At 39.8% G+C, this 24,493-nt stretch overlaps 1 protein-coding gene across 1 annotated transcript; it reads left to right on the plus strand.

Annotated features, from left to right (window-relative positions):
* The first annotated feature begins 1,932 nt into the window (after positions 1-1,932).
* Positions 1,933-23,926, plus strand: LOC129817281 (uncharacterized protein C14orf132-like). Its single transcript, XM_055872374.1, has 3 exons — positions 1,933-2,203; positions 21,839-22,606; positions 22,648-23,926. Exons 1-2 carry the CDS (start codon positions 2,177-2,179, stop codon positions 22,061-22,063), a joined length of 252 nt encoding a protein of 83 aa, XP_055728349.1. The 5' UTR covers positions 1,933-2,176; the 3' UTR covers positions 22,064-22,606; positions 22,648-23,926.
* The last annotated feature ends 567 nt before the right edge of the window (positions 23,927-24,493 follow it).

Here is a 24,493-nt window from a genome sequence, read left to right on the forward strand (position 1 = left end):
TACTGGGAACAGTTGCTGTTTCAAAAAGGTTCTTCGGCTGTCCCCATAGGAGAACCCTTTTTGGTTCCAGGTAGAACTCTTTCAGATTCCATAGAACCCTCTGTAAAGAGTTCTACATGGAACTCATGTCTGACTTCTCTCTCGCACACACACACACACACACACACACACACACACACACACACACACACACACACACACACACACACACACACACACGTTTTTCTGCCTGGAACCAAAAAGTATTCTTCAAAGAGTTCTGCTATGGGGACATTCGAAAAACACTTTTAGGCTCTAGATAGCAAAAAAAATTGTATGACAAAAAAAATGTGAAATGAATCTACTGTAATAACAGATCAGACAAAGTGTGAGTGGTACTTGCAGTCTTGGCAGTATCTAGTGTATAAGCTTGTACAATAGCTCAAGGGAGTGGCACTCGACGGAGGCAGCAATTTATCTACTGTATCTATAAAGCCTCCTGTCCAGACTTAAACTGCACAATACATTAGGTATCTGACTGCAGGACATAGTTGGAATGCTTTAAAAGGTTCTGTAGCAAGTTTTGATCCTCAAGAGTAAATCGCCTTGACCTCAGGTGTGCCAGATGCTTTGGAACTCTGATGAAATATTGATGAGTTTAAAAGATTGTGTGTCAGTGCAATTGTTCTGGTACGTTAACGCACCGGAATTAACAAATCCCATGGCCCAATTTCCCATGGGTCCGCGAGTGGATGCATTGTTATAATTTATCAGTAGAATATCATTACACAATATGAATAGTTTGCATTGGAATAGGAAATCAGCTGGAAGAGCTGTACTGTTATTCATATTCCATAACATTTTAAGAAGAGGTGGAGTAGGCAAGTGGACATTTACGATGTAATGGCCAAGATGGAAGGTACAGTACTTTGTTCAAATGGCTAGACATAAAACTGTGAACACACTGTTACAGCTCTCATTTGGGTGATTTCCCTGACTGAGAGTTATTTGGCAGACACATAAAATGTAGGCTATTACACTACACTACGGAGTTCATTACCTGTTTTAGGCAAAACGTTTTATGAACTTTATGTTGGCGCCTCTCATCGCTTTGCTATCATAAACTTCCATCCCTTTAAGACATTGCATTTCCTTTTTCTATACTCACAATGAGCTTTGAGTTATTCACAGGCCACATGCTCTTACACGATAAAGTATGGTAACGACTTTAACCCAACACCTACGTTCGGACCTCTTGGCATAACGGTTATGGTGTTGGCTTGACAGTCGCAGAGTTCCGGTCGGGGCTACCCCCTGAATTCACTACATTGGTGTCAAAAGTGGGATGGCGTCTGTGAGGCCATCAAAGAGGCGTGTACACGTGAGAGTCTTGGTACAGAGAAGCGTGGGGACACGCTCTCCCAGGGGAAGGAGGCAATGTAGTGACCTTAACTAACACCTAGCAACCTCAGTAAGAGGTTCAGACCTGTTGCAGTAACAGTTAAGGTGTTGGCTTGACAGTCGCTGGACCCGGGTTTGAGTCCAGGTCAGGGGGCAAAGCATCATTTAGAATAAGATGAAGGATGTCATCCAAAGTGGCAAAAGAAAGAGTGGGGATCCTGAAAATAGACCACAGATACAGTACTTTAAACTCAGACAATAATTTATCATACAGCCTCCTGTGCATTTTACATAGGTACTCAGACAGTGCATGATTAATTGCTTCATGAAATTCGGCGCTCTTTAAATATTGCAAGCGGACATGGTTTCTGAAGCACAAGCTCTTGTTGTATTTCAAAATGCACAGATAAATCTGCTAAGAGTAGGCGAGACAACTCAATTAGACTGTCATAACTACTCTCGAAAACACTGCATGATTGGCAGTTTGTGTTAATATCACTGTAGGCTATTAAAAAGAGGACCAAAGGTGCGACATGATTCTGACTTCTCTCTCCCTCTCACACACGCACACACAGAAACACACGGCTGTTGCGCTCTTTCCCTCTCTGTAAGGTTGTCGTATGTTCCAATACAATAGTCGCCTCCTCGGCTACGCCACTTGCATACGCTGTTAACGTTGGCCGGATCTGAGAATGTAGATGGGAAAAACGTTCTAATTACATTTTGGAGAATACTAGGGCGACTCGACACTATTTCAAGATAGTCAACGGTGTACTGTTCTCACACGCGTAACACAATGGATCTCTCATTTATGGCTGCGCAGGTAAGAGTCTGTGACATTATTGGTATTGGTAATCAAGAGAAGTTATGTGTGGTTTCCATGCAATTATCGGCTAATAATTATTAGAACGAATAGGCCAAATGCGTTGTCAAAAGCTTACTAATGTGCAGAAGGTAGTAAGGAGTAAACCCATTCTATATGGCGTCTGTATGGGTTATTTATTTCCTACCGACATACGCACGAAGTTTCTCTCTCTCCGGATGAACTTGATTTTGTCACCAACAAGCTAAAATAACCTTTCGCGGATAAACAGGTGTAAACACGCATCCCACCCTAAATCTTGAGATCAATATCGTTTTTTAAACCGACTGTAATACAACTAGTTGATTTTTTCCCAAATATAACATTTGGTCGATAAGCTTTCGGGAATGATACGATTTTAGCACGAATTAGATTAGGCTAAAGTTATTAAATGTAATGTAATTAAAATAGTAATCATGTAAAAAACATAACACATATGCATACATGTTTTCATCCATTTTATATTGTTTTGTCCACGCTGATGTTCCTCTGATCATCAATGCAGTTCTTATATCTGACTGAGATGCCAGACAACTTCGTAATCAACAGGATAACTAAAGTAATCAAATGTAATCAGCCCAGATGAGATATACGCAATTATAATAGACTTGGAGTTGATCAATATCTATTAAGATAGGCTATTCTAGGTATTATATGGCAGGTTACCATGCCATAGTGCAAATATGTGATTTGCAATGCGAAATGTAATTATCTTGAACTTGTAACTCCTCATAACGACTCTAATAAATGAAACATGACAATAACACACCGGACCATGGACAATGTTTATGATTCACCATGATGTTCATTGCTAGCCTATTTACATTTCTCTGATTTATGAGTGCCATGTCCTCAGGGCTGCACATGCATGAACATTTCTTTTTAGAAAACATGAGCGTCATTAGGGTGGGCAAGGGGAACCCCCCAAAAATAGTTGTCCCAAACTTAGCTTAAATTTAAGAAAACGTAGGCAAACATTTTGTCAATTCAAAATTATGTGCTTCCTCAAGTTGTCTCATATGATCATTAAACTACAATTTATTATTTGGGCATCTTAACTAAAAAAGGCTGTGCAACTGGTTACAGACACACAGAGTGCTTTTAACATACACTATGTTTAACTTACATACAGTACCAGTCAAAACTTTGGACACACCTACTCATTCAAGGGTTTTTCTATATGTTTACTATTTTCTACATTGTAGAATCATAATGAAGACATAAACACAATGAAATAACACTTATGGAATCATGTAGTAACCAAAAAAGTGTTAAACAAATCAAAATATATTTTTGCCAAGAGAGTGCAAAGCTGTCATCAAGGCAAAGGGTGGCTACTTCGAAGAATCTCAAATATAAAAAAAAAAATGATTTCTTTAACACTTTTTTGCCTACTACATGATTCCATATGTGTTATTTAATAGTGTTGATGTCTTCACTATTATTCTACAATGTAGAAAATAATGAAAAACCCTTGAATGAGTAGGTGTGTTGAAATATTTGACTGGAAATGTATATTAGACATACATGTTTACATTTTGCATGTTCATTTATACAGTTGTTATTATTCAACATGTCCTCACCTGGGATTTGAACTCACAGCCTCTTGGTTCTTGGCATTCCAATCTTCCGGCTATGCCGCAATATCTGTGTCAAGTGTCAGTTTATATAACTATTCTCTCACCATTGATATTATTGACTTATTTCAGCAATTGTAGGTTTTTCTGTGTAGTTGTCTACTGTTGGTGCGGCATATTAATCTGTTTTAATGTTACTCCTTAATCACTATGATTAATACAATAGTTTTGCTTGAGTGTACCTTTAAAAGAGCTGAGATTTACTTTGAAGTGCAAAGTGTAGCAATGCAGGTGAAATAAGTAATTGACACAAACATGGTTGTGGTAGCAAGAAGATTGGAAGAGGTTGTGAGTTCAAATCCCAGGTGAGGACGTGGAATATTAATTACTGTCTACATGTCAAATATGAAAACATTGTATGTTAAAACAATAGTTCCTCCAAAGGCTTTTTTAGGTAAGTCACATTTTTGAGTCAATTTTAGCAAACACATCGTTTTAAGTTGACTGAATTTCTGCCTGTTTTTTAAAGTTGGAGCTAAGTTTGCGCCAACTATTTGTTTTTAGTTCAGGTAACACTTGGGCCAAAAAAAGAACCCAGTGGAACCAGTTAATAATAATTTGTTGAAACCAAACATCTTACAGTGTGTGGTGTTAGCCAGGTGCCTGATAACTTGGAATGTAGAGAGGTATCAGCTGAATTCTCTTGTATTTAGAGACTTTCTGACAGGGATGAACGTTTTTAAATCCTCAATAAAGCTGACTATAGTATCTCACAAAGCCCAGATTGAATGTGTTGGTCAACACATTATGCAATCAACATACAGATCTTTCAGGTTACTGTAGGGAAATACAAAATAAAGACTGATATTACCGAATCATAAGAGTATAACCATGAGCTAGGACGCCATCATATATCTTCATGTCACCACTCATTCCACTCAACATCCATCCATACAGTACTTATCAATGACACATCCTCAATCATCTGTCAACTACAAAACAGTATTAATCAAGGCTTTCTCTGTTGCTGTGGGTGTTCAGAGTCTAGGTCTGGGAGGTCATGTGTTAGGAAATATTTTGGTGGTTTTCCTCCACAGCTCTAGACAGCTGTGCGACGGTGCGAGGAAGTGATGGCTGTTGGGAGTACGGCATCGGTAAGATAGAGAGGGTGACACAGCTCTGCCTGCCACGTTGAGAGAGCTCTCCATTAGTCTCTGACCTGGGCGCCAAGTTTCTCTGCCTGACTTCTCCACGACGCTCTCTGCTCTGCTCAGTGTAATCTCGCCCTCGATGCCGTGGCTGAAAGGCAGGAGCTAGTCACTTTCATATTAATGCTGGAGAGCCCTCTGAGATGCTCCTTTGCCATATTGGTCCAACATGGGTCTGCTATGACAGAACTTGGTAACTATGCAGGCTTAAGAATAAGCACTAACTGCCTCAGTTTCTCACGTCCTACTCTTATTACATTACTCCTATTCTTATTACATTACTCACATTCTTATTACATTCTTATTATTACATTTCTCTCTTCTGTCTCATTATGCCTTCATACACAAAAATATGCTGGGTTAAAAACAACACATCGCTGGTTAAATAGCGGACAGAACACACGTTGGGTTATTTTTGACCCAGCCAGTTGTGTCATTTAGTTGGGTTATTGAGCTATGATCCACCGTGTCAGATCAGAACACTGGAAGCGTGGCTTAGTAGTCGCGTGGCTTTCGGGTCGTTATTTTTGGTCCCCGGTGAGAGTAAATGTCATTAAGGTTGATCTGTTTTGTAGTATTGTCAAACGCATTAAGGGTGAGCACCGACACTTTTGTAGCTTAATGAGGCTTACACAAGTTGAGTTCCTCAAGTGCCTATGCATATCACAGTGTTGGGATAGTTACCAATTTGTTATGATATTTAAATAATGTTATTAATTGTATATTTAAAATATGTAATGTGCAAAATTATTGAAGGGACTTTTAAATGTGCAGTGTACAAACATTACATGATGAACAGGAACGACATTTACTCCCACAGGTGGCCAAAAATACTTATCTTAAAGCCATGTCCCCAATAGGCCATTCCTCCTGAAAATAACCTCTATAGTTTAAGTCTGTGGGGGGGGGTCTACTAAGCTAACATGTGGAATTGTTTTAAGATGGTCATATGAAGGATCATTTAGATATTTGATTTGGAATTTCAGGATCCCTTTAGGTATAAAAACAAATATTTGATGAAACATTGAATTTGGCCTTACTGCTATTAGCCCATATTAGCTATTAGCCCATAAACATATTGAATAACAGCATCATACATGGAAAAACAAAACTAAAGGAATTTTGTTTTTAAAGTGTCTGTCCTATATCTGAGAGATATAAGAAAGATCAGGACACTTTTTTTACTGGTAGTGAGGCTTAGGGGCATCCTAGAACAAAACAGGGGTCACAATCGAGGAGTCATAATAGTTTGTAGGCCACCGTTCAGATGCTACAGACGTGCTTATACACCTGCTTGCTGTTAGGGGTTTTAGGCTGGGTTTCTGTACAGCACTTTGAGATATCAGCTGATGTACGAAGGGCTATATAAATACATTTGATTTGATTTTGATTTGATTTGATTCATGAGAAGACCGATTTTCGGGATGACTCATGGTCTGACAAACACCGCTGTAGCTCTGCCACCTTTAACTGCAGATGCAGAAGGCTGATATTGACGGATGCAGTGGATTGATTTGCAGCCAATGCAAAAAATATATTTCTTAATATATACAGTATATATATATATATATGATGTCTTTAGCTTAAACAGACACATTTTTATGGGGATGTTTATATTATGCTAGTTCGATGTTCATGTGGCTGCTGAAATTGACTAAAGAGTGTTAAAAAATACCCATCTGCTGGATCAACCCAGCATGAAAGTGAATAATAACCCAATTGACTAACCGTCAAATAAAGCCATGTTTGGGTAATCCAAAGGCGTGGCCTATTTGGGGCATGGCTTTCAGATAGTTATTTTTGGCCACCTGTGAGAATAAATGTATTTCATATTCGTCATCAAGTTTGTACACTGCAAATGTTTATTTTCCTTCAATATTTGATCACATTACACATTTTAATGTGACATTTTTTTTTTTTTTTACAGATTTAAATATTATAACAAAGTGGTAACTATACCAACATTGTGATATGCATAGGAACTCATAATCTTGTGTAAGCCTTATTAAAGATACAAACCTGTCTGTGCTCAACATGTACTGACAATACAACAGAACAGATTAACTGGAATGACATTTACTCTCAAAGGTAGCCAAAATAACTATCTGAAAGTCACGCCCCTACTAAGCCACGCCTCCAGTATTCTGCTCTGACTGGGTGGATCATAGCTCAGTAACCCAGCATCAACAACCCAACTTATAGAAAAAATTAGTTGTTTGGGACCCAACTGGCTGGGTCAAAATAACCCAACATGTGTTCTGTCCAATATTTAACCAAATTGGGTTGTTTTTAAACCAGCATTTTTTAGAGTCTTACCTGTCCATTGGAAACCAGAGAGAGAGGGAGCAATCATCTGGGTCGCACCTAAACTCATTACGCTGTCGGTGGTATAAACAGTCTTAACATTTACTGTGCTTTCTTTACACATTTTTCTCTCTCTCTCTGCTAGCCTTAATCTCAAATAGGAGCCACCATGTAATGAGTCCTAATGTTTTGCCAAGTGACTTTACTCTTAATCATATCCTTCATTTTGTGCCCTTGATGCAAATTAACCGTGGGCTATATTCCTTTTACGTTTTGACAAATGATGAAGGATGCTTGAAGTTTGCAAAAAAAATAATCATATAATGTTCATGATTGCAATCAAGATTTCCCATTATTCCTACTTAAGCCATTCCGTTTATCTCTTGCCACTGATACCGATGCTTCTTTCAACTCTTATTGAATTTCTCCTTTCTGTTTGGCCACTGCTTATGACATTTTTATTTTATACTCTCAACTAAAGAGGAATAGTTATACTGCTTGTGCAAGACTCATGCTGTGTGTGTTATATGTCACATACACTGATTTTAGCATCAATCTACTACATTCCTTTTTTCTATTTCATTCTCTCATACTATTCTATACATCCTTGGTTTTGATCATTAATGTTGTCTGTTACTAAGTTAATTTACAGCACACATCAGCTGTCAGTAAGTGAGATGCTTGTGAGTGGCTTCCATAGATTTGTAGAGGGTGGCTAGGCTACAACGGGTACTGAAACAAAACCCTATCTGAAAGGAACTGATAGTTAAGATGGCTGTGGCTGCAGAACCCATGGATACATAGCTGATCAGCCAGCCAGCCAACCAGCTAGTGATGGTTATAGTAGACATACTGTAAGTGCTGCCTCTGCTGGATCTACACATGCTATATGCAGTGGTGGAAAAAGTGCCCAATTTTCATACTTGAGTAAAAGTATAGATACCTTAATAGAAAGTTACTCAAGTAAAAGTGAAAGTCAGCCAGTAAAATACTACTTGAGTAAAAGTCTAAAAGTATTTGGTTTTAAAATATACTTAAGTATGAAAGTAAAAGTATAAATCATTTAAAATTCCTTATATTAAGCAAAGCAGACGGCACTATTTTCTTGTTTTTAAAATGTATGTATAGCCAGGGGCACACTCTTATGTTTAGTGAGTCCGCCAGGCCAGAGGCTAAATTTCACACAAGTACTTTTTGTTGTCAGGGAAAATGTATGGAGTAAAACGTTTTAAAAAATGTAGGAATGTAGTGAAGTAAAAGTAAAAGTTGTCATAAATATATATAGTAAAGTACAGATACTCCAAAAAACTACTTAAGTAGTACTTGAAAGTATTTTTACTTAAGTACTTTACACCACTAGCTATATGGGTGTGTGTACAGTAGGATCAGGAAGTGGTCTGTCACTTCTTGGCCCACTCGACTGGTCACCAGATAAAATTGCTTTTAGACCTTGACACCATCCTCCTTATCACACCAACCAAGTGCTTGTCTTTGGGTCTAAGCTACAGGCGGCAATACAATTTTCCTCAGCTTAGCCCAGGGGTGTGTCAGAGTGCATGTACTGTAATTAGCGGGGCGAGAATGATGGCTTCTGGCTCCCAGCTCTCCACTAGTAATGTGCCATGCTCGAGCTAGCTGGCTCTCTCTGAATGGGTGAATTTACAGACAAGGGGTGAAATATTGCGGGACGGCAACAGCTATTCCGGGTGGGGCACAAGCGCCCTGTGTGTGTACAAGAAGCACAGAAAAGATGAAGCATTTGTGAGATCTTTCTTGGATTATGACTGTTTCTTCTCAATAGACTGCTGAAACAGTGCATGAAAGAATATCTGATCAAGCCATAATGATCTGAATCAGAGTGACTGGAGCTATGGCAAAAAGAGATCAGCATACACTGTTAAACCAAGTGTTTAAGACACATAACTAAACACTTTTCTGTAGCACTTTTTAAATGCGTCAAGGCATTTAGAATATCAATGAAAACTCGTCACAGTGTTTTGATTGTAAACACAAGAACATGTTTATTTGCTGTTATACTTTTTAAACATATGAACATGTTTATTCAACATAAGGCTTTTAGGTTTCAAACACTAAACGCTGGGGGTGTTATTTCAACACTGTAGGATGTAAAGCCATATTTCCATAAATGCCTTTTGAGTGAATGTGAGAGATACCCACCCATTACTGTGTTTGTTAGTAGTGATGTGGAAATGAAGCTTCCTAAAGCATTGAACTCTTTCCAGCCAATTGTGTCGAAAATAGGTTTATTACTTAAGGCTTTGATCAACACAGTGTACACTAGTAGCACCTGCTGGTCAAAAGAATGTAGAGCATCCAAATGATTATAGATGACGTCCCACACGGTGTATTGTGTGCAGAGTAGCCTTTTTGTCTTCTACCGGAACCAATACCAAACCAATCAGGTGGTTGTTTGATAAATGAAGCTTCGGACGTCATTGATCATGTGCTTCTGATAAAGTGGTACAGGCATCGTTACACTGCTTTGAAGTAAACTGCTTAGCAATTTTGATGCATGCCTCAGAGCTCCGGTATCAAACCTAACATCCCTATTTGTTAGTGACAGAGACATGGTTGTTGAGTTCAATAACTTCTATTCCTGAAGCCTTCACCAAGTGACTGTCCAAGTGAATGTGTTTCAATTAAAAGTAAACCCGTTACAAAGACATACTTTTCATAAGGCCTTTAGTTATGGCCTAGCTATCCTCGATATTGTGGTCTGAAAATCTTATTGCAATCCAGCCAGAGGAAGGATATCCAAGAATTTGAATATGTTTTATCACACCTGCAATCAGAATGAGTGGAATGGAATAAGAATATATACATTTAAATATATGGATGAGCAATGACAGAGCAGCATAGCCAAGATGTAATAGATGGTATAAAATACAGTACATACATACGAGATGAGTAATGCAAGATATGTAAACATTGTTAAAGTGGCATTATTAAAGTGACTAGTGATCCATGTATTAAAGTGGACAATGATTTCATGTCTGTATGTACTGTAGGCAGCAACCTCTCTGTGTTAGTGATGGCTGTTTAACAGTCTGATGGCAGTCCTAACACTGATCTGAGTAAAAGGCATGGCAAGTCATACATTTCGAATGACTAAATATACTCTAAACAGGACGATGGGAAAGTAAACACTAGTGTTTAAAATCTGAACACTTAGGAGATATAGTTGTTCTGGTTAGAAACTTACTGGAAAAGCGGACTATCATGTTTAATCTTGCATTCTAAACGCCTGTGTTTAAGATTAGAACACTTATAGATGTTATATTTAGTCTCAAATGCTAATTGAAAACATGAATAAAATTGACACAATGAGCACTTGTTGTCTCTCAAATACATCGTTACAGTTGTTGGCTAGCTAGCTTGCAAATTATTCCCATATTAGCATTGACTTGGAATCAATAACACCTCAAAACAAGACATGGTATCAAGAACAAGATGAAACAAGCTGAAACGAGCCACTTACCATTGCCCACATGGCAGTTTCTTGTCATTTTTGCTAGCAATCTGGCCATCCAGAATCACAACAACACAATGACGTCTGCCCCATGGAAGCGCGCACATCATTTTTGTGACGTTGTTAGCTAGCCAGTCTATTGGCAAACCTAAATGCCTGACGTTTACGTTTTTAACACTGATGTTTATGTTATAAACGCGTCACATGTTTCAATGGTTTTCCAGTGTATTCTGTAGAGAGGGTGATTATGCTGATATCCAGGTCTCACGATGCCTCCGCGTGTAAATAAATGAGGATGTACACCCATAACGCTTGTAGGTTGTTTACCCTGTAGAGAAAGGAAATTGGAGTGCTAATGAAAATGGAAGTGTGGGATGCCATAGAGTTAGTGAGCCATTACCTGTAACCAGAGGGGGCCTTTCTCTCCAAGCTGCCTTCACAAGGAAGCATCCAAAGCAGGGTGCCCTATTTCCAAACTTAATCGACTTAAACATTTCTTAAAATATATTTTGGCCCCTATTCCAGGCATGGTCAAGTTAATCAATAGGACTGTGGTCATACATTAGAACATCTTGTTTAGTCATCCGTCAATCTTCTATTCCCTGTTAATAGCAATGCGCTGTGAATGAACAAGCATGTCCATGACTTACAATATTTAGCCTTACAAAGCAGAAGGAAATGGCTCTCTACCTTAATTGCACAGAAGTGCATCAGGCAGTAGTTCTATTTTACCCCCATTAACATTACCAAATGTACATAAAATAAATGAACTGATAATACAAAAAATTCAACAACCATTGCAAAACCATCCTAACAACCATATTTTGAGTTATTAATGGGCACTGATAAATTTTCACGAGTCATGAATTCTCCAGGGAGCGCACAAAGGGAACTTAATGATATGGATGTTGGGTCGGGGATGTACATTTTCTTCAAAGGATCTGCGATATTTGATGAGTGCAGTGATTTACTGCGTTTATAATCCATATACAGTATTCTGTTATCTTTTTTCGACCTGATGAGTTAGTATGTACATCTAAATGAAATGTTGCTGGTCCAATGTTCCCCAGAGGTGACGATTTGTCAACGTGTTTTTTTTGTAGTCTGTAGTTATTATTGAATGGGAAAAATCATTATTGATTGACTAAATTGATTCACATTATAATTCATCATATTTAATGTATTCACTGAGACATTGCGTTTTTTACATTCGGACCTAATGAAGTGGAAGAAAAGTTCATCTTTGTTTAAAGACGATATTCTTCATTTTTTTTATTGTGTTGTAACTACTGAACCATTCAATTGTGCCCTTCTAAGGTTATATATTGCATCGTAAAGGCTGTGTCTGACCTGGTGTCTTGCCGGAGTCAGAGGTCCCCATTCTACCCTGGTATACTACAGTAGAATCCATGCTGTGATGCAACTGGTCTGGGGACAGTGATTCCACATCCTGTGTAACTCATCATCACCACAGCAGGGGTTACTTCCAGTGCCTCAAACAAACATAGTTCAGGGTGTAGAGAACAAACCCATTGCCCCATACAGTAGTCCTGCTCCTGGTCTATACACTGGTCATAGAGTTCAACTCAGACTTACTGGAGGGCATCTATCTGCCCAGTGACTCATCATGAACAGTATGATAAAAGGGGGCCAAGGAGTACTGTAAGGAGAGTCCTCTGTATCACCCCTATAGCCCTCTGCACTGTGGAACGCTGTGAATTGCTATTGTAGCAGCAGTACCAACCCAGAGAAGGGGCCCATCCCAAATGGCACCCTATATAGTGCACTACTTTTGACCATGGCCCATAGGGCTCTGGTCAAAAGTAGTTCACTGTATAGGAGATGGGTTGTGTCCCAAATCGCACCCTAAGAGGATTCAAAAAGGTGGCCACATTCAGTTCTCGTTCACTCCTGTGTGTAATGTGTTGACTATAGTTGTTCTAGTTGAACTTGAGGTCTGTGGTGTCATGATTCAATGACATTTCAAATGCAAAGCAGAAAACTACTCAAACGTGAACTGTGCTGGGTATGCGCCACATCTGAGGAATAACAATCAGTTAAATCTTTTCTCCCTACGTATCTCTCTATTAATACATACACAGTTTGTTACAGAAAGTCCTGGCATATATGCTTTTTCCCACAGGGGCTATGGCTGCTATCAAATTCCTTCAGTGCCACTTTACTGAAAACACTCCCTTCTCAGGGAAATTGGAAGCTATCGCTCGTTGGAAAAGTGTGTAATCTAATGTCAGTCCAAAAGAGTCTCTCTCTCTCTCTCTCTCTCTCTCTCTCTCTCTCTCTCTCTCTCTCTCTCTCTCTCTCTCTCTCTCGGTGTTGCTCCCCTCGGGACCCAATTTTAGGTGTTGCTCCCCACAGAACCCAATTAGTTTAGCTATTGAGACTAGTGAATAGGTAACTTATTGTGACTATTGTTGTCTAGAGGCTGTCTACACTCCATGACTACTCCGTATGACTAGGGCTGTTACGGTGACCATATTACCGCCACACCGGCGTTCACAAGTCATGACCGCAGTCAAATTCCAGTGGCCGTTTAGTCACAGTAACTAGGCTCCTCCAAGCTCTGATGCTGCTGATGGTCATTAGTGGCCTACCAAACTTGCTAACTGACTGGTACTCAGCACTCTATTGTCCCTCTAATCACTCTGACATGAATGCAAATGGAATCAAACATCTAATCAAACACTTCATGAGAGCCCACAAGCTCCTGTTGTGCAACATTTCTATAGGTTGTGCAATTGAGTGAGAAAACAGCGTGGTATGTTTCCATCCTTTATTTTGGAATAGAAAAACTTCAAAGAACAAAACAACAAAACGAACAAACAAAACGTGAAGCTAGAATAATGCTAACAGGCAACTATACATAGACAAGATCCCACAAAGCACAATGGGGAAATGGCTACCTAAATATGATCCCCAATCAGAGACAACAATAAACAGCTGCCTCTGATTGGGAACCATACTAGGCCAACATAGAAATAGAATTCACCAAGATAACCCACCCTTAATCACACCCCGACCTAACCAACATAGAGAATAAAAGCTCTCTATGGTCAGGGCGTGACACCTGTAGCCTAGCCCATAGGCCTATATGTTTTGAGGTTTGTATCACAACTAAAGTGGCCAAATAACTTCTTAAAATGAAGCACATTAATCCACTTTACAACAAGTGTTGAGCCTAACTGGCATACATAGGAGGCGTGTGAGTTTCAAGTTTGGGGAAGAGAAATTTCAACATAAAAATGCGCCTTTATAATGAGCATGACATGCATAATCGCATTTGCGGTCACTTTTGAGAATTGTGTTTTCCCGCTAATTGATTGCATTTTGGAACATCAACTATTCCAGACTATGTTTGGAATATTTTTTTTTCAGACAGAAGGACAAGTTGACCAATAAAATGGGTGAACTTTTGTACTCTGGGGTATAGTAGATTGACATAGGCTAGTGATTGTGCTGTTTGTTAGGCCTACTCAAATGTGGATAGTTATTCCAACATCTTCAATATGCGCCTCGGAATTCGATAAGGACGCAGGCAGTTGCGTCCCTGTTGTGTCTGTCTTCACTTGTAGCCTGTGAGAAAGCCTGAGATGCCGTGAGAAGGACCAGATCCCTTTACAGGCATTGTCTAATAAGAATTGAGAACATCTGAGAGAGCCTGGAGAATGAGAGGTGCTTTGGAGCATGCAGCCGGGAGAAGGGAAATATAATTATTATATTCAGCCCAAGGGCACAACAGCCACTTGCCGCAAAAGGCATATAGTTTTTTAGGGGGCATTATGGCCACACAAAAGGGATGCCACCGCGAAATTCGAGTCATTGTTAAGTGAGCATGGCGCTTGCAACGCCAGGGTTGTGGGTTCATTCCCCACGGGGGGACCAGGATGAATATGTATGAACTTTCCAATTTGTAAGTCGCTCTGGATAAGAGCGTCTGCTAAATGACTTAAATGTAATGTAAATGTAAGTGCTTGTCCAATTGTGAATGAGAGACTGAAACAATGCATATCATTACATTAGAGTCACATCATGCAGCCTTAGAATGTATAAAAAATTAAAACATATAGCCCACCATTTGTATCACAACTAAAGTTACATAAATAACTCTAAATTAAGCATATAGGAGGACCTGTTTCTTTGTTAACCACTCAACACAGAATAGACACATGTGCACACTCCCTCAAATCTTTTGGAGAAAATATCCTTTCTATTTTATTGAACTATGTTCAATTGTATTCTTCGTACTATAAAATAATGTAAAATATTGTCACAGAATTTTAAGCAAATATTGTCAGCAAAATGAACTAGTGTAGCCCACAGCCATATGGCATAGCCTGATCAGGGCCTAACATAAGGACAACTCAGAGTATGCCATTCTGTTCTTCTGAAATAGACTACATTTTCTTCATATCATGTTTCTTTAGACCTGTCTAATATAAATAATGGATATCTTGTGATGGTGTAGGCTACATTACATGGATTTATTAGACTTTTAAAATGTAGATGTTCCAAAGGTCTGCATCAGTGTCTTGTGGACTATGGGTGGAAGCCAGAAGATGTTAATTAACGGTCAATTACAGTGAAACCAGCAGTTATTTACTTGACAATCACCTGCTGACAAAATGTCATGACCGCCACAGCCGCCGATATGACATTGTTTATTTCTTCCCAAACACAACTCATATGTTGTAGTTTCTAGCAAGAGATTTCTTTGGAAGACATTTTCTCAGTAAGGTACATAATGAAGCAAACACATTTTCATTAGCTTGTCGAGACTGTTGATGTACAGTCTTTATGTGATTATTATTCAAAGAAAAACGTGCATGTGCCGTTGTGTGTGGGCGTTTTGTTGCTCCCTTGTTTCATTGTGTGGCCTGGGGATGAATGGATAAATGGCCTGTTTGTGTGTGTGTGTGTGTCTGTTTGCGTGTGTGCGTGTATGCATGTGGGTGTGTGTAAGGGCATTTTGTTATTCCCTCCTGGCATTGTGTGGCCTGGGGAGAAATGGATAAATGACCTGTGAATGTCCTCACACTAAGCAGCCTGTTTCCTGTAATGTAGCCCAGTGAATAGCGTTACATCACATGAAGCCCAGCCCCAGAGGGGCGCTAACGCTATCTCTGAGATCCCATGCCCCTCTATATGATTAACGCATCACCTGGCTGCATACTACAGTGAAGACTCACCCAGGCAGTGAGCCAGCAGGAGTGGACTAATCACAGCATGAAGTCCCATGTCCTTCATGTCGTGGTTGAATGATGGGCGTCTTGTTTAGTTTGCTGGTTGGCCACCACTGTTACAGGGATGTGGTTAACCCCACTCTGAGCCCAGACACACACTTTTAGGGGAAATTAGTAGTGGTGGGCACCAAAATAATATTGATAATTCAAAATAATTCAAAATAATTCAATATGAAAATGGTACCGGGCAATTTTTGTATTTTATTTAACCTTTACCGGCGATATCGTGATAGCATGTCATATCGTGATAATATTGTGGCATATAATGATATGTTTTTATTCTTCCTCCTTGTCTACACTTTTCAAAAAAACTGTTCACGTTTTCTATTTTCCTTCATGCCCATAAGACATTCTCATCCAGGGACAGATAGAAAGACGGCGAGGAGGTCTAAAGAGAGACCAGAGGGAATCATGGTAAACAAAAATATTAAAAGGGGCATGCAGCAATGATAGGCCAGTGATTAGTACAGCCTTGTGTAATTCTTATAGAGCCAAGATAGAATAAAAGAAGAGCTGGGCCCAGGCAGGCACATAGTACTGTTACAGATCTGAGCTGGGCCCAGGCAGGCACATAGTACTGTTACAGATCTGAGCTGGGCCCAGGCAGGCACATAGTACTGTTACACATCTGAGCTGGGCCCAGGCAGGCACATAGTACTGTTACAGATCTGAGCTGGGCCCAGGCAGGCACATAGTACTGTTACACATCTGAGCTGGGCCCAGGCAGGCACATAGTATTGTTACAGATCTGAGCTGGGCCCAGGCAGGCACATAGTACTGTTACAGATCTGAGCTGGGCCCAGGCAGGCACATAGTACTGTTACAGATCTGAGTGATTTGGAACAAGAGAAAAAAATCTAAAATAGCTGGCTGATTCTGTTTTGCCAAAGATTCTCCATCGTCAGGAGTGTGATGGCACTCAACCAGACAGGCTTGAGAAATGGTAACTCGCCAGATATTACTTTGTAATGTCAAATTGGTTGCATGTTCCAGCATTGCTTTCCATGCTATACTCATTACGTTGAGGTAGGCTGGATATGACCTGAGGAAAATACCTTGTCTGTGGATTGTGGAGGCAGAAATCCAATAATTGCAACACATATTCCAAATGAAATGGTAGGTCGTGAACTATGCGAAATAGTGTAGTCCTTGTCACTGTACCTGAAGATGACAAAGTGTCCTTTGCTTGATTTGCATAGAACATGTTACCGTAGTAACAGAGTTCACTGAGAGACATGGAATGAGTTCGTATCCATAAATGTACATAGGTCAGGATACAGCAGGTTTAAATGTCTAGTCTGTAATAGCATACAGGATATCAATGTCTATATGGGAAAATAGTGGTAAAGCTCAGAGTTGTATTGTGATGTGAAGCAGGGGTTTATAGGTATTGGACTCCATATTCAAGTCCGTAAAAAAGTAAATGAGTATACGTGGGCCAAACTTGCTATACGTGTGCATCCATGAACCATCCAATGACCCTGTTTTTTACTAGATTGAAGTGTTTCACTTTATGTTTTGTTAGAGAGGTATATCATATTGGTTTCTCAAGTTGTAGACATTTGTATGCCTTTTCATTGATGGGTCCTTTTTGTTTCGTGAGAGAATAAGAGGCAGCTATGAGAGAGGTAGTCGTGACTGATGCTGTGTGGACGTTTCAGAAGCATATAGTATTCTCAACCTGTTGAAAATAGCATTATTTTACAGTAATTATAGCCTTACTTATTTTTTCTGTAAACACATGGGACATTTTCTGTAAATACATGGGACATTTTCTGTAAACACATGTGTCACGTTCCTGACCTATTTTTATGTTATTTTGATTATGTTTAGTTGGTCAGGGCGTGAGTTGGGGTGGGCATTGTATGTTGTGTGTGTTTGGTTAGTCTATGGGTGTTGTATGTGTATGGGATAGTGTTTGTTAGGTTGTCTAGTTATGTCTATGGCTGCCTAGATTGGGTCTCAATCAGAGACAGCTGTCATTCATTTGTCTCTGATTGGGAGCCATATTTAAGGTAGCCATAGGCAGTAGGCTTTTGTGGGTGTTTGTTTCCTGTGTCAGTGTTTGGACCACACAGGACTGTTTTGAGGTATGTCACGTTTGTTGTTTTGTAGTGTTTTCTTGTTATTTACATTAAACATGTACAATTACCAATCCGCATCTTGGTCCGATCCATGCTCCTCCTCGTCTGAGGAGGAGAACGACTTTGACAGCCATTACAACATGGGACATTTTCTGTAAACACATGGGACATTTTCTGTAAACACATGGGACATTTTCTGCAAACACATGGGACATTTTCTGTAAACACATGGGACATTTTCTGTAAACACATGGTTTCCCTGCTTGGTTTGTATGAATAAAAGCTTGATAATGGCCTGGAACATTACCATAGGAGTGCACAGTAGCCTGTAGTTAATGTATGATATTGGCAGTGTGTTTAGGAGAAGAGAGGATAATGTCACTGTTGCTACCCATTGTCTCAGTAGTCCATTTGTACGAGAGATGGATTATTTTGGGATACCAGGGGAAATAAGAGAAAGTGCACTTCACAGGTGAATAATTTACAGTTGATGGAAGTGCTCAGTGTCATTACTATGCTCTATGTCCAAAGTGGGCATGTGAGTGCTCATTCAGTGGTTCTGCTAAGCAAGCTTTGGGATATTTAGTCTGTACTTGCAATAGAATACAAAATGTTACATCCCTTTTCTTCATGCTGAAACCTCTGGCTATAGGACCGAAGATCATTTGATGAACAGAGAGTGCCATGACTGACAACCGACTGGAGGCTTATTTGAGGAACTGACTGTAGAAACATAAAGACGTTGACTGCTTCTGACAGTTGCGTTGTAAAGGGGAATCCTAAAGTGCTCTCTAACACATATGCTCCTGTCCAGGCTGTAGGGTTGGAGACAGCAACTCATTTACAGGAACTATCCTGAGACTCATATGAGGATATGGTTTGTACTCTGTTGATGTTCACTCCTATGGAAGCTCTTTTGAAATGCTTTGTTTTGTTTTTAAAAAACAGACAGATGTACAGTGTTCTTTGTGCTATCATACTGTACTTCATAAACTGGGTGGTTCGAGCCCTGAATGCTGATTGACTGACAGCCGTGGTATATCAGACCCTTTACCACGGGTATGACAAAAATGTATTTTTACTGTTCTAATTACGTTGGTAACCAGTTTATAATAGCAATAAGGCACCTCAGGGGTTTGTGGTATATGACCAATATACCATGGGTAAGGGCTGTATCCAGGCACTCCACTTTGCGTCGTGATTAATAACCCTTATCCGTGGTATATTGGCCATATACCACACCCCTCGGGCCTTATTGCTTAAGTATACTACAACAAGTGGTCGTATATGAACATAAAATGTGATGTCTTTCACTTTTCACTTTCATTATGTGAGGATCAGCGGGTATCCTAACAAAATATGACGAGCATCAGAGCAACACAAGATATTGTGATGGGGAAGAAAGAACTGACTAAAAAGACCAACTGTACTCTTGGATATTTACATAGAAAGGGATTGTGACAGTGACAAAGAGCAAATGAGTGCAGAAATCAACTGAATTTAGTTAATAAATCCAGGTCATCTAGTCAGGGCAGTACCGAGGCTCCAGACCTTGCTATCTTGTTGATCTCTTAATTATTGTCTCAGCTGTGATTTAGCACAGTCTACACTGGGAAACCAATATGCAAGATCCATTTGTTCTAGCCAGAAAGCGATTTCAAAAAGCCGTTATGGCGGTGACAGGCACCTCTATTACCCTGAACATAGCACTTTAATGGCTAGTTGGAGAAAAAAACGTGTGTAATCCGATGCATGAACAAATGAGCATGTGGGAATGCCATCGCTCATTTGGACAGAGCAGTGTGTCTGCATAGGCACACTGACTTGTTCCTTTGAGGAAAGGTGTTTGGGGCAGTGCGTTGTTGTGCGCCTTAGTGTTTGTCAGTGTGCACGTGTATGACAGTGATTTTTAGCAGATGCAATAAGGAGCAGTGATTAAAAACAACACTTATGTCTTAGTTACCTTGTAAAGTATTTATTAAATGAAAGTATTGACAGCATTGAATAGCAATCAAGCAGTCGAACTCTGAGTGACACATTGGAATTGATGTCCAGTCCACAAATGGACAGTGTGTATTCCATTACCAGACAAAGTCAGCGACAGTCAGCTTTGCATTGGTAAACAGCTTTAAATGAAAAAATGAACATGTTTGAGGAACAATTTGATCATTTGTTCACATTCCCCACTCCTGTTTTAAATGGTTTAAATCTTCTCTGAACAACAGAATGTGCTGGGCTGATTCTATATACAGGTCAAAGATAAAAGGGAAGCTGCTTGAAAGCATAATTTCTTCAATGAGATGAGTTCTTTATTTGAGGGAAAGTGTCTTTGACAAGCTTTTTTACATTTCAATGTATAGAAGGAATTGTTTACCCTACAAGTCTATAAGTTTGACATGTAAGTGAATTGTCTCTTAATTCCTCTCATTTCATGATCTGTGAGGTGTGAAAAGATGGCGCAGTCAGGTGGAAACCTGAAACAGACACATCTACGGGACACATCACAGCCCTGTCCTTGATCAGGTCTCTATGTGACATTGTCTGTCCCTTTATTGTACCCCTACTACACAATACCCAAACTCTGTTTTTCATTAGTTTGCTATGAACAAACAACACATCGCTATAGGAATCAAAGGAAATAAGGTACTCATATTTATACCTTTATTTAACTAGGCAAGTCAGTTAAGAACAAATTCTTATTTTCAATGACGGCCTAGGAACAGTGGGTTAACTGCCTTGTTCAGGGGTAGACGACAGATTTTTACCTCGGGGATTCGATTTTGCAACCTTTCGGTTAATAGTCCAACGCTCTAACCACTAGGCTACCCTGCCCTGGCGTACTCATAAAGGATCTCAGACTCCATCCCTTCTTTGAGACAATGTTCACAAAATCTATTTTGTATACTCTATCTCTTAACCTCCATTGAATATTTACTTTATATGTGACAGACTAATCTCCACAGAAGGGTTTCAAAAATACAGGTAGCAGCCTCATCACGTTAGAACACGTCTTTCACCATTGTACTCTAATGAGAACAGACCTTGTGTCAGATTGGTCATTTGCTGCTATGGTTGATGCTCTACTACGGACTGTTGTATAGGATACAACTGTGTGAAGGAGAACACTTTTCTTGTCCCACTGTCATATTTGTGGGGTTTGGCTACCTGAACACAGCTCATATATTCTGTGTTATTTTCTGAGCATAGTTGCTATCCTCTTCCCTGCTGTAGATAGGTATTGAGATACTGCATGTATGTTCTGAATGTGTATGCGTAAGTATAGGAATATGTAGGTTCTATACTATCGCTGGAAGGCATTCCATTGGCAATCCAATAGCTTTATTGTAGATACATTTCAGTGAAAAAGTTTTAAATGATTGCTATAATCTAAATATGTGCTCCAATGGCCTATTGGAATAGCTTCACCTTCCAGATAAGGGTTCCTCATTCACAATGAATCAGAGCCATTGCAGAAATGTTTTCAGACTATTTACTTAATATTGGAAAGGAGATAAATGAACTGAATATTCAATGAATATCCCAAGGGAGAAGAAGATAAGCCACTGGACTATATTGATAGGGAAGGACTGTTTCGGTTTATACATAAAATGACGCTGTGCAAAGTTCAGATATTTTGCCCAATTTGAGTTTAATGGACTTCCTTTTCTCTTTCAGTCTGTCATGGCGGGGGCCTTCATGGACTCGTCACCCAACGATGACTACAGCACGGACCACTCCCTCTTCAACTCCTCAGCCAGCGTCCACGCGGCCTCCATGGCAGCCCATGACCAGCCGGAGAGGGAGCCCATGTCCCGCGACGCCATCTGGCTTTGGATTGCCATCACCGCCACCATTGGGAACATTGTGGTCGTGGGAGTGGTGTACGCCTTCACTTTCTGAGTGGTGGGAGCCATGATAAAGTGTTGCCAGCAGGAGGAAGTTGCTGCACAAGATATTTGAACATAAGCTCAGAAACTTGGGAGCGACATAAGCTCAGAACTCCACAGCAGCCAATAACCACTCTGAAAGGCTACACTGATACAGAGGAGTGAATGATTATTGCATTGACATCTTGTCCATGCTTTTGAAAGACAAGGGACAAATACAAATACAGAATTGAGTATGTGTAATATGTTGGTCATTTTCCTGCAGCCAGAGGTAAAATTATGAAATATTGTGTACATATGTTCTGTTGATTTTACGTAAAAATGTTAACATTTCTGATGAAGCTTTAAATATTGAATGGACTCTAGAAAATAGTATACAGTGATGTATAGTCTACTCTGAATAACCTCTGAGCTAATTGGTCAATTCTGAAATCACCGAAAGGACGTACAATATTCCTACACTGAAAATCAAAACCTTTGTAACGAAGCGTTTGGAGATCATTGTATGGAAAGTAACACTGATATGTTTTTATCTTCAAAGCATTACTCCACAGAGGTTACTGTGGAGTTACTGGAGTACTGTATTACTCCACAGAGGTTACTGTATTCTAAAGACATCTGCCCAAAGCTAGGAGTTTATGACAAACATTCTAGAAACAGAATGCCTAATGACTGACCTAATGAAAATATAGTTCACCTGACACTATCGGTTTTGGATCAAGTAAATCTAGTTCTCCCCTTTTCTTCCTAAGTGAGCCTTGAGTGCTGAATAGACAATCCTTTCCGAGCAAATTCATATATCAAAGAAAGTATGGGTACACTAACTCTATTTCCCTTAAACACCCCTATCAGACCTCAAATCCATATAAATGGGATATACGATTTATAGAAATTGATGTTCACCGTGACCACTTGTTATTTTTGTTTCCATTCTGTTTAGCAATCCACATTTCACAGATATTTACATGTGGAAACCAGATTCATCACGCTTAGAACTCACTTGGATCCAAGCCTCTTGATGTGACTGCTGTAACCATAACCATTTTTATGTCGGTCTGAATGTATATTTGGATCTAAGATTATCTTTCCTCTTTACAGTCGCTCAATACATTGTAACCCAAACTGCATTCCAAGCCAAATACTCAAAGTATAAACGCAACATGTAAAGTGGTCCCATGTGTCATTTGCTGAAATAAAAGATTCCAGAAATGTTCCATATACACAAAAAGCTTCTTACTCTCCAATTTTGTGCACAATTTTTTTTTACATCTCTGCTAGTGAGCGTTTATCCTTTGCCAAGATAATCCATCCACCTGACAGGTGTTGCATATCAAGAAGCTAATTAAACATGATCATTACACAGGTGCACCTTGTGCTGGGGACAATAAAAGGCCACTCTAAAATGTGCAGTTTTGTCACACAACATAATGCCTCAAATGTCTCAAGTTTGGAAGGAGTGTGCAATTGGCATGCTGACTGCAGGAATGTCCACCAGAGCTGTTGCCAAATAATTGAAGGTTCCTTTCTCTAACATAAGCCGCCTCCAACGTCGTTTTAGAAAATTCGGTAGTACGTCCAACCGGCCGCACAACAACAGACCGCGTGTAACCACACCAGCTCAGGACCTCCACATCTGGCTTCTTCACTTGTCGGATCATCTGACACCAGCCACCCGGACAGCTGATGACAATTAGGAGTATTTCTGTCTGTAATAAAGCCCTTTTGTGGGGGAAACTAATTCTGATTGGCTTGGCCTGGCCTGGCTCCCCAGCTGTGCCCATTCATGTGAAATCCATAGATTAGGCCCTAATGAATTGATTTCAATTGACTGATTTCCTTATATCAACTGTAACTCAGTAAAATCTTTGAAATTGTTGCATGTTGCATTTATGTTTTTGTGCAGTATCGTTTTAATGAGCCCCGGATGAGACAAGAGCCAGTTGCCATAGCGATGAATCTCTATGTCCCTCTCAAGAATGCAGTGTTTCTCGTTCCCAGTGCAGCACACCTTTTTATCTCTCCCTAAACTCCCTAGCAAAACTGGCTAACACACACATACAGCTGTCTCACAAAACGCTGGGTACATTTCCATGCACAGGCATGCACAATGTCCAAATGGATTATGCCCTTTATGTAGCCTCTTTACAAGTGAACATCACATCACACATTAGCCGATACTCGTACATAAATGATGAACAGAGATTTTATAAGTTGAATGATCCTCTTCATCTGTTAGCATTAGCCTGCTTTACTCCAGAGAGCCAGCATAGTCGTCTTCTGCTTTTGCTGTCTGCAAAAGGGCACAGGGTGAGACCCAGATGCAGACACGGGAGGCAGATGGTTTGAGTCTCTGATATTTATTAGTATCCAAGGGGCAGGCAAGAGAAGGGTCGTGGACAGGCAAAAGATCATAACAAGGTCAGAGTCCAGGAGGTACAGGGTG

Source organism: Salvelinus fontinalis, chromosome 20, assembly GCF_029448725.1.
Source record: "Salvelinus fontinalis isolate EN_2023a chromosome 20, ASM2944872v1, whole genome shotgun sequence".
NCBI classification, from domain to species: Eukaryota; Metazoa; Chordata; class Actinopteri; order Salmoniformes; family Salmonidae; genus Salvelinus; species Salvelinus fontinalis.